The 11,394-nt window shown below is 37.4% G+C and overlaps 1 protein-coding gene across 1 annotated transcript in view; it reads left to right on the top strand.

Moving 5' to 3' along the window:
- The window catches only part of LOTGIDRAFT_167526 (hypothetical protein), a gene marked incomplete at both ends in the record, with an annotated part of 27,976 nt that extends 26,146 nt beyond the window's left edge, over positions 1 to 1,830 (top strand). Inside the window, 6 exons of the mRNA XM_009065025.1 lie at positions 356 to 597; positions 667 to 754; positions 1,148 to 1,229; positions 1,376 to 1,461; positions 1,604 to 1,685; positions 1,812 to 1,830. Coding sequence (XP_009063273.1) covers positions 356 to 597; positions 667 to 754; positions 1,148 to 1,229; positions 1,376 to 1,461; positions 1,604 to 1,685; positions 1,812 to 1,830 — 599 coding nt within the window. The remainder of the gene's footprint in view (positions 1 to 355; positions 598 to 666; positions 755 to 1,147; positions 1,230 to 1,375; positions 1,462 to 1,603; positions 1,686 to 1,811) is intronic.
- Positions 1,831 to 11,394: the final 9,564 nt, after the last annotated feature.

Here is an 11,394-nt window from a genome sequence, read left to right as displayed (position 1 = left end):
TGTGTCGATTTTGTTGGAACTGCAGAGTCTGTTGGTGGTCAGTTGTGTTTGTCAGTTCTGTGGGTCTATTTTTTTGGAACTGCCAAGTCTGTTGGTGGTCAGTTGTGTTTGTCAGTTGTGTTGGTCTATTTTGTTGGAACTGCCTGGTCTGTTTGTGATCAGTTGTGTTTGTCAGTTCTATGGGTCTATTTTGTTGGAACTACCAAGTCTGTTGGTGGTCAGTTGTGTTTGTCAGTACTGTGGGTCTATTTTGTTGGAACTACCAAGCCTGTTGGTGGTCAGTTGTGTTTGTCAGTTCTGGGGGTCTATTTTGTTGGAACTACCAAGTCTGTTGGTGGTCAGTTGTTTTTTTCAGTTCTGTGGGTCTATTTTGTTGGAACTGCCTGGTCTGTTGGTGGTCAGTTGTGTTTGTCGGTTCTGTGGGTGTATTTTGTTGGAACTGCCTGGTCTGTTGGTGGTCGGTTGTGTTTGTCGGTTCTGTGGGTCTATTTTGTTGGAACTGCCAAGTCTGTTGGTGGTCAGTTGTGTTTGTCAGTTCTATGGGTCTATTTTGTTGGAAGTGCCAAGTCTGTTGGTGGTCAGTCCAGTGTTTGTCAGGTTTGTTTGTGGTCACTAATGCTATTTTTTCTATTTTAGTATATGGCATCTTGTTTCTTTTATGATTAGAGCAAAAGTGTTATGGAAAAAAGTAATGGAACTATGCTAGATATGGTGGAAATTTGGAAAAGTTGGTTGAAACTCTTGGTGCCAAGTGGTAGGTATAGTTTTACTAATTCAGTTTCTTAACTGGGTAGGCAGGCATCAAATCACAGAACCTAGCAACAGTCCCTTGCTGAGATGGTGCACCCATAAGTCCATTAACTATATATGATTTAATGCCAAATAGTTTATGATCACTCATATCTTTCAAGGATAATGAAAATAAGTTTAAAATATGGTTGAATCATTTTGTAGGAAATATGGTAGAATATGGTGATAAAATGGTGGAAATTTAGCCAGACTTGGTGGAAATTTGGTAGGTGTATTAGTATTTCAATTACTGAACTGTTATATTCATGGAACCTATTACTGACCCTTCCTTGTCCATCCATCGTGTAAAAACCAAATATTGTTGTGTTCACTCATATCTTATCTGGTATTTTTGTAGGAAAAATGGTGGATTATGGTGGAAGTGTAGCACAATGCGGTGATAAAATGGTGGAAATTTATCCAGACTTGGTGGAAATATGGTAGGTGTTTTATTATTTCAATTTTTGGAATGTTGTCGATGTTATGGAACTTGTTACTAACCCTATCTTGTCTGTCCATTGTGTATCTATATTTTAAATACCAAATATTGTTGTGTTCACTCTTATCTTATCTGATAATTTTGTAGGAAAAATGGTGGATTATGGTGGAAGTGTAGCATAATATGGTTGATAAATGGTGGAAATTTATCCAGACTTGGTGGAAATATGGTAGGTGTAATGAATTTTCAATTTTTGGAATGTTGTTGATGTTATGGAACTTGTTACTAACCCTATCTTGTCTGTCCATTGGGTATCTATATTTTAAATACCAAATATTGTTGTGTTCACTCTTATCTTATCTGGTAATTTTGTAGGAAAAATGGTGGATTATGGTAGAAGTGTAGCACAATACGGTGATAAAATGGTGGAAATTTATCCAGACTTGGTGGAAATATGGTAGGTGTTTTATTATTTCAATTTTTGAAATGTTGTCGATGTTTTGGAACCTATTACTGACCCTTCCTTGTCCATCCATCGTTTAAATGCCAAATATATTCAAGTTTATTTTGGTTATTTTTGTAGGAAATATGGTAGATTATAGTTGAAGTGTAGCAGAAGGTAGTTAATGAATAGTGGTAATATAGTTAAGTTGGTGGAAATTGGTAGGTGTATTTATATTCCAATTACTGGACTGTTATATTTATGGTACCAACCGACTCATCCTTGCCTCTCCATTGGGTGTATATCGTTTAAATGTCAAAGATATTTGTTTCCACTCAATTCTTATTTTGATATTTCTGTAGATTGTTGTAAAATAGAGCAGAAGATGGTGAAGATAGTTAGATAGCTGTTGATTGGAGAACCAGTATATCGTTTAGCAGCCGAGTCTGTTGGTGGTAACGCGTCTCCGTCAGTCGTGTGCGCATATATTACTTAAACAGCCGAGTCTGTTGGTGGTCACTCATGTCCGTCAGTCCAATGGGTGTATATTACTTAAACAGCCGAGTCTGTTGGTGATCACTCATGTCCGTCAGTCCAATGGGTGTATATTACTTAAACAGCCGAGTCTGTTGGTGGTCACTCATGTCCGTCAGTCCAATGGGTGTATATTACTTAAACAGCCGAGTCTGTTGGTGATCACTCATGTCCGTCAGTCCAGTGGGTGTATATTACTTAAACAGCCGAGTCTGTTGGTGGTCACTCATGTCCGTCAGTCAAATGGGTGTATATTACTTAAACAGCCGAGTCTGTTGGTGATCACTCATGTCCGTCAGTCCAGTGGGTGTATATTACTTAAACAGCCGAGTCTGTTGGTGGGCACTCATGTCCGTCAGTCCAGTGGGTGTATATTGTTTAAACTGCCAAGTCTGTTGGTGGTCACTCATGTTCCTGAACTAACAGGTAAATTAGTGGTTACCCCTTATCCGTCAGTCCAGTTTTGAATTGGTAAGTCTGTTGGTGGTCACTTAACTCCATCAATCAAAGGGTGTATATTGTTAGAACAGCTGAGTCTGTTGGTGGTCACTTGTGTTTGTCTATTTGTATGTTTTGTGTAGGCCTATTATTGTTTATGTCTGTCAGTCGACTGATTTGTATATTTTTGTTATTGTTATTAATTATTATGTCACTTTGTCACTAATCATATTTTTCCTTTAACTAATTGGTTTTTGTTTTTTACAGAAATATATTGCAATGATATTTGTCTCTGAAATTGATGGTCTATTTTCCAAATACAAGTTGTAGTTGGTTTGAAAATATTGACCTCAATTTTGATACAGATTTTCATTCCAATATGGTCTTTGTTCCATTTTTTGGCGACTACCAAAGAAGGTGACCAAGCAGAGAAGAGATGCGGGAGCAAAGACCCCCTTGACTATTTTGTGGCATGTTATATTTAATCTCACGTCCAATTTCGTCATTGGGGTTTTTATAATAACAACTTATGAAATTGAGATCTTGAAGATGATGCACCAATAAGATGATCCAACCAAAGAGGAGATGGTGGAGCAAAGACCCCTTTGACTATTTTGTGGCATGTTATATTTAATCTCATGGCTATAATTTCTTCATTGCAGTTTTTATAATTGGCAACAAAATAAAGTTTTAGTTCTGATGGATAAATAATTCACATTTGTATCAATTAGTTTCATATTGGAAGGTTCAGTGGTAAAGTTACCCTCGTTATCTGAGAGGTGTGTATGTGTTGTGAACACTTATTTCATTATAAAAGGTTATATTTGGAGAAATAATTGAATAAGCAACATTGTCGGGCACATCATGGATGACTTGCGATGAAATATTCCAGATATTCCCCCCAATCACTCCCAAATTTTGTCATTGTGCTTGTACCATTTGTTTTGAAGTCTAGTTGAACACGATTTGCATGTGAGTTTGTTTTCACATGATTAGGCCTACGTGATAAATGCATGTGCTAAATTGAGTTTTTGGGAGTATAAACAGCTCAGACCTAATGAAAGCTTTCACTTCTTTTCAGATTTCAAGGCAAGGTATTCAACAGCAGACAAATCTAAGCAGCATAACTCTCCCCATAGCACTGGTAATACAGCTCGATCCTGTGAGGTATCCCCAATGGTCATAATGTGGGATCGGCTAGATTAGTTTCAATTGGTTACAAACTGACAGGACAGCATCTCAACGACAAGTTTCAAATACTTGGACTCTGTATTGATTGTAAGTAAAACCTTACTTGATATTTGCTTTTGATATTTGCTTTTGATAGCTGCTCTTGACAGATGCTCTTGGTAGCTGCTCTTAGGTGCTCTTGGTAGTAGGCAACGTGCACTCAAGATAGTGATAAATATTAAGATGATCTGTTAAATGCTAAATCCAGTGGATCATGGTCGTTCAAAAATTACATAGTTGTCAAGAAAAATGTGGCACTTATAAGTCATGACATTCTAAGAGTAATTAACTGTTGTCTGACTTAAACATGGTTATGTCCCTTTAACTATTAAATATGAGAGCCTACTGAAAAGTTGATCTGGTAATTAACAGACTGGTGTTGTATGACTTTGATTACGAAAATGAATGGGCCGAACAACGTTGGTCAGCTTGTATTTGGATGAACATTGCTCCTCTAAAAATATATGTACACTATAACGTTGGCCAACTTGTGTTTGGCAGAACAGTGCGCCTATGTAAAATATATATTTTCTTAAAATAAGTATTTTTTCATTTTTTCAAAATTTGTATGTTAGAAAACCTCAAAAGAATTTCATTTGAACTTCCATTTTCACATTTCGAATTCATTGCCTTGTTAATTAAATTGAAAAAAAGAAAATGACGAAACTGGTTGTTGTTAAAATGTTGGCCAACTTGTCTTCGGAAGAACTGTTACTTATGCAAAATATATATTTGAATAAAAGTTACTTTTTTTTCATTTTTACAAATTTATATGTTAGGCAAACAAATGAGAATGTCATTTAATCTTTTACTTGAATATTTTCGATTAATTCTGGAGGAAAATAAATCATTTTAGGCACAATACTTAAAACGTTTCGCCCACGTTTGACATGTTAGCTTTAATGGAACATAGTTTAAATTATTTGTCATACAGTTTTGGTTTTAATCATTTAATTTGTCGGCATTTTTCTGTTGTTTTAAGTTGTGAGGTAGTGTTATTTGATGTATCTTTTTAATAGCGAACAAGTTAGGATTACTGAATTATTTGAATATTGTTTTATGAAAATGCTTTCTCACCAATCGGGTTTTACTTACGATAGACGGGTAGGTCAAGCTCAGTAGATTCTCGACATGAATTTGTAAAGTTTCTTGAGAAGAGATATCAGATAAAAGTTCCATTCATAACTATTTTTGTATTTTTGCATAGTATTTGTCGGCATAGTCGGTTATTCACATTTCTATAGGTCAGTCGCTCTCGGTTGTTCCGTTGTTTGAAGTTCTCATTTTGCGGACTAACTGTCAAAAATCGCTACACCTTGACTCTTTAACTGTAGGTTATAGTCGAAAGATGCCGCAAATAAAAGAATTTGGCCATAATTTTTATATTCTGACGATTTTTCTCTGATTAAATTGTTCGGTAGTTAAATATTGTTGTTCAGTAATCTGAAGTCAATCATCTATTTAGTGAAGAAGGGTCTCATTTTACGGGCTAACTCGGCTAACTGTTGATCTTTGACCTATTATATTGTGGTTTGTAGCCAGGAATAAAAGAATTTGGTCATTTATTTTATAGTCCGTAGATTTATTTCTCAAAAATGTTTACTTTAAAGCAAGTTTTGTGTATCTAGTTGATCAAATGGTCTTAAATTGAGGAACTGTTTTGATTTTGACGTAAATTCAATGGTTTTTGAATACCCGTCTTTAGTCAGAAACCCTACTGGTCCTGTAATTTTGGCCTCTGATTGTTATCATTGACCAACGTAGGTGTTAATTGTTAAAAAATTCGTCAACAGTTGGGTAAAAGTCAACGTTTCGGACTTTTTTGACTAGCGATCGAGTTTTTGAGGGATTGTAAATTTCCAGAATTTTCCTTCAAATCAAAGTTGATACTTTTTAGTTTCATTTCATTTTCGGTTTGAACAAATACTATGCATTAAATGTCACCAATTAGCCTCTTGACCCGAAATTTCGACATTTCAAATCGTTCAGTGGTAAGATATTAGTTGTTCGGTAGTCTGAAGTCCACTGGTGGTTGACGAAGTATGGTCTTATTTTTCGGTCTAACCCTTCTGAGTTTGTAGATTTTAGCTTTGAACTACCGAAATGACGGCTATTAATTGAAATTTGTGCATTTTAAGTCAGAAACTACCGACTTTTACTTGATTAATGTGGGTTGATATCTATCAGAGATCAGGTAAAGGGTCAGGAAGTTTCGGACTTATAGTTTTTCAAGCACAAAACTAAAAGAATTCGGGCTACCGTGACAAAAAAAAACCATTTTCTCGACCCTGACCTCGTCCAGTCCGAAAGTTATTGACTATTTTGATAACTTTTGGCTCTGATCTTGTAAGAAATAGCTACCAGGGGTTAGAAATAGAGACAGGATGTTTCGGACTCGTTGTTTATGGGCAGTCAAACGCAGTTTTTTAATAGCATCGATTCAAGTCAAAGTGTTCGGTGGTAAGATTTGATTGTTCGGTAGTCTGAAGTCCATCAATGTTTTTAGTACGGAGAGGCACCAGTCCGAAAGTTATTGACTATTTTGAAGTTTTTTTTGCCCTCATCTTGCAGAAAATAGCAACAGGAGTTAAATATAGAGACAGGATGTTTCGGACTTGTTGTTTATGAGCGGTCAAACTTGGTTATTGCAGTAAATTATAGCCTGTCAAAGTGTTCGGTGGTAAGATTTGATTGTTCGGCAGTTTGAAGTCCATCAATGTTTTTAGTACGGAATGCACGAGTCCGAAACTTATTGACTATTTTGAGGGGTTTTTGCCCTCATCTTGCAGAAAATAGCATCAGGTGTCAAATATAGAGATAGGATGTTTCGGACTCGCCGTTTATGGGCGGCCAAACGCAACTTTTTAATAGCATTAATTCAATTCAAATTGTTCGGTGGTAGGATTCTGTTGTTCGGTAGTTTGAAGTCAACCAATGTTTTCCATACGGTAATGCACGAGTCCGAAAGTTACTGACTATTTTGAAGGTTTTTGGCCATGATCTTGTAGAAAATAGCTATGAGGGGTCAAATATAGAGATGGTATGTTTCGGACTTATCGTTTATGGCCAGCAAAACATAGTTATTTACGAGAATGATTTCAAGTCAAAGTGTTCGGTGGTAAGATTCTGATTGTTCGGTAGTTTAAAGTCCATCAATGTTTTTAGTTCTGAGTGGCACAAGTCCGAAACTCACTGACTAATTTGATGGTTTTGACTCTTATCATGTAGAAAATATCTATCAAGAGCTTAAACAGAGGTAGTATGTTTCGGACTTGTCGTTTTCGTGCAGCCAAACACAAATGTTTAAGAAAATAAATACAAGTCAAATTGTTCGGTGGTGAGACTAGGTTGTTCGGCTGTTTGAAGTCCACTGATATCCGCCATTTTGTTTTAATTATTTTCTGAAATAAAGCGTTTCCAGTTATCCGGTGGTCAAAGTCAGTGGTTCGGCTGTCAAAAGTCCCGTATCGATTGCCCATAGAGCATGACTTTTTACTACCGACTAACCTACAAACTATACCAACAGACTGACTAAAAAAATTTTAAACTGTGAAATTTCCATGAACAAAACAATTTCCATTCGATTTTTTTCATTCGTAATTCAACATTTTTCGTCCCCACCCCATTCTATCATTCACCGCCATGTTGTTGTATTTTTTGGATATCACATTTGTGTAGGGAGCTAGCCCGAGACCCTATCACGTCTATGGCAGCTATTTCTGACGGCTAAAATGCCTCTAAATAGCTATCAAAGGACTGGGAATCGGACTATTTTGGTGTTAGAAAGGTAAAATATGGCAAAGATTGGTCATTTTAGACACCACCAACCACTTTTCGGAGTTACTTTTCGCATCTTTGACTGGTGTTTGGACATGTAGTGTCTTCTAATTATTGATCTTGATTGTGTTTTCTGGTAATTGCAACTTTTTTTGATAGAAGGGGGGAGGTAACAGAAACCATATCCTATTTTCTTACCCATTTCCTTATCCAATATTACTGTTTTACACCGGATTTAATCCTCTATTCTGTAATGGGGGTGGGGCATGTACTGTATTTGTTTAGAGTTATTGGAAAAGTCTTCTCTGAGTCCCAACTGGACAGTCTCGGAGATGGTTGCCGTTAGTGGTGGGGGTGGGGTGAGGTAAATACAACTACTTGTTCATGCCCCCTACCCCCTACCCCCCTCCACCTTTTCTTTGTCCAGATTTTACTGTCCTTGAGAATTAGGAAGAGACCGGGGGGGGGTAGAAATACTAAGAGATACTTTTTAGAGAACGTCACATAGTAGTTAACATGCTGTGTTTCATTTCAAACAGAGTAAGCTTACACTTCTGGTTTAGCTACCTGCGATTGTGTTTGTGGAATCAAATTTTCTCTAAGTGTAGGTTTTATTGTTTGAATTAATTTTGCTGTCTTTTTTGTCCAGTAACTCAGTGTTTTATCTTTGAAATACAAATACGCGTACATATTGAAAAAAGTGGGTCAGTTGCTAAGTTGTAAAAAAAGCGTCTGGTATGTTCGAGAGTCCTAAAGCGTCTGGTATGTTCGAGAATATATGTATATGATTCTTAGATTGACCTTTGACTTAAAAATAGTGGCATGATTGTTGCTTCAGTTTGGTCTAGTGGTTTGCACGTGCGCACACGAGAGAAGAGGTCACGGGTTCAAATCTCTTTTTATGACGTCATTATACTACCAAAATATTTTTGATTTATTTCACCTTCACAAACATTAGAACAGCCATTTTTATCTTCGAAATGGATCATTCTGGTCGGCCTGCGACTTCCAAATTTATAAAAATGAGGTTTTCTGCACAAAATAACTGTTTTCTTAATTGACAAAAGTAGTAAAACTCCCCTGGCAGTAGACTGGATTCGAACCCGTGCCTTCGTAACTTGCCGCTATACCATACTCGCTTCCGATCGAGCCACTGCGGCGATACTTCGATGTGGTTCAATCTTCTATATACCCATAGTTATTATATATAAACGGATTCATAAAGTATCCAATTGAACCATTAACTTGCATCGGCGCAGTAGCTCACTCGGATGCGAACTGGACAGTACACTTAATATGACGTCCCGGGTTCGAATCCCTTGTGATCCAATGAGTGTTTTTATTAGTTTGACTCTATCTTTCCTTAATAATATACAACTAAAATGATGGAAAATTAACAGCGCGGCGTAGCACAGTCGGTAGCGATGTACCATGCATTGATGATCTGGAGACGAGCGGTTCGGATCCCACATTAAGCAAACTATTTTATCCTATTTAGAATACGTCTTAGACATATATTCAACTAAAAAGCCGTATTATATGTGCATCTCAGTAGCTCTGTCGGTAGCGTGACTGATCCGTTAGACCAAGAGCTTAGGGTTCGAATCCTGCCTCGCGAAATCCATTTTTACAAGTCGGAAATTAACTCTTGCAATATAGGATACTAAATAACCACGAATTTGTATATCGCGTGTAGCGCTTGCGGTAGCGTGTCGGACTTTCATCAAGACGACGCGGGTTCGAACCCCGCTAAAGACAGGAAAAAAAGGTAAAATTAAAGGTAGTAAGGTAAAATTAATTGATGATGTAATGTATGTAATTGAATATGATATATAACTAATACAAACTATGTTTCATTCCAGGTCAAGAAGAAGATAAGCCACGCTCACACAGTACAGCAAGAGGATATACGCCAACACGGAGTAGTGGACAAGGTAGATATGGTAAAGTACGCCCACGTGGAGGAGATAGATAGGGGAGAGAATGCTAAGATTGATGTAATTTATTTTATTAAACATACATTATTATTATTATTGTTATTTTTCATCTGACAACATATTTTTTTTCTAAGTTCCTGTTTTAATCTTATGACCTGTACCGGCCTGCACGTAACTTCCCTTTTTACAGGTTAAACATTTTGACCTGTACCGGCCTGAATCTAAAAAATCAGTAATCCGAGATAGGGAGACCCTAAAATTTTGGAAATATCAGAATAATCGGACTTATTTTCAGAGAATCAATCCAAGAGTCTTCATATCTCATTTCTGGAGTTAGCTCTATCATTCCAAGAGTCTTCAGGTATCCAAGACATCTTCAGGTTTAAGTCCTACCATTCCTTCAAACACCTTTCTTCTTCTCGTCCACTGTCACAGACACTTTGGTGTTATTCGTCCGATAATTACCACCACCGCATTCAAGCTAACGTATCAAAATCCAGAACCTTAAGATGTTGTTGGACCAAACGGGGCTCGAACTCTCGACGGTAGGATTACAAGTCCACCGTCTTACCCACTGAGCCAAGGTTTGATTGTCGGAAACATTTGAAATAAGTACCCTATATAGGATAAGATCAATCTAAAACTCTGTTCAAAAGCTCCTCAGTTGCCCGGGATTCGAACCGAAGACCTCAAGCTCGTCAGCCGTACCTTCCTACCGACTGAACTACTGTGACTTCACATATGGCTGTGGTTTTAAGACACCTATATGTATCAGAATCCAGTTTTAAATGGAGTCAAAATACACCAATTCTCGAAGCGGGAATCGAACCCTGGATATCTAGCTAGTCAGCCATACCACACTACCGACTGAGCTACTGTGACTTCACATCTAATACTGGTTTTAAGACACCGATATGCATCAGAATCCAGTTGTAAATAGAGTCAAAATACTTATCGTTTTCCCCATTCTCATAGAAGGAATCGAACCCTGGATCGCTAACTAGTCAGCCATACCACCCTACCAACTGAGCTAGTGTGACTTCACATCTACCACAGGTTTTAAGACACCAATATGCATCAGAATCCAGTTGTAAATAGAGTCAAAATACTTATCGTTTTCTCCATTCTCATAGAAGGAATCGAACCCTGGATCGCCAACTAGTCAGCCATACCACCCTACCAACTGAGCTAGTGTGACTTCACATCTACCACAGGTTTTAAGACACCGATAAGCATCAGAATCCAGTTGTAAATAGAGTCAAAATACTTCTACTTTTCCCATTCTCGTAGAGGGAATCGAACCTTAGACCTTTACCTCGCCAGCCGTACCATCATACCGAATGAGCTACTGCGACTTCACATCTTACGCTGGTTTAAGACACCTATATGCATCAGAATCCGGTTTTAAATAGAGACCGAAATCTCCACCCCTTCCCAATCTCAACTACGAATTAGAACCATTGACACCTTGTTCGTCAGCCATACCATCCAACCGACTGAGCTACAATCCTTCCTGTCTAAACCAGTCTGCCAGCAAATGTAGTGTATTTAGTGGACATGTTGGAGATTCAGCTATAGTATTAGGCTCAGATGTTGGGAAAAATAATGCTATTGTCATGAAAGCTGACTGTTTAACTAAGGTGAGTAAGAAAAATCTGTTTTTGAGAAAAATGAAGATTTACAATTTTTCTCGGAGGGGGTGTCTGTTAAACACAAATCTTGCAGTGGAATAGCTCAATCTTTATTCTAGTGAGTTAGATTATGGTCTGTTAATTGAAAAGGTGCAGTGGGTTTTGATTCGTCCTTAA

The sequence above is a fragment of the Lottia gigantea genome (genome assembly GCF_000327385.1).
Source record: "Lottia gigantea unplaced genomic scaffold LOTGIsca_67, whole genome shotgun sequence".
NCBI classification, from domain to species: Eukaryota; Metazoa; Mollusca; class Gastropoda; family Lottiidae; genus Lottia; species Lottia gigantea.
This window is presented reverse-complemented; position numbering and strand designations above follow the sequence as displayed.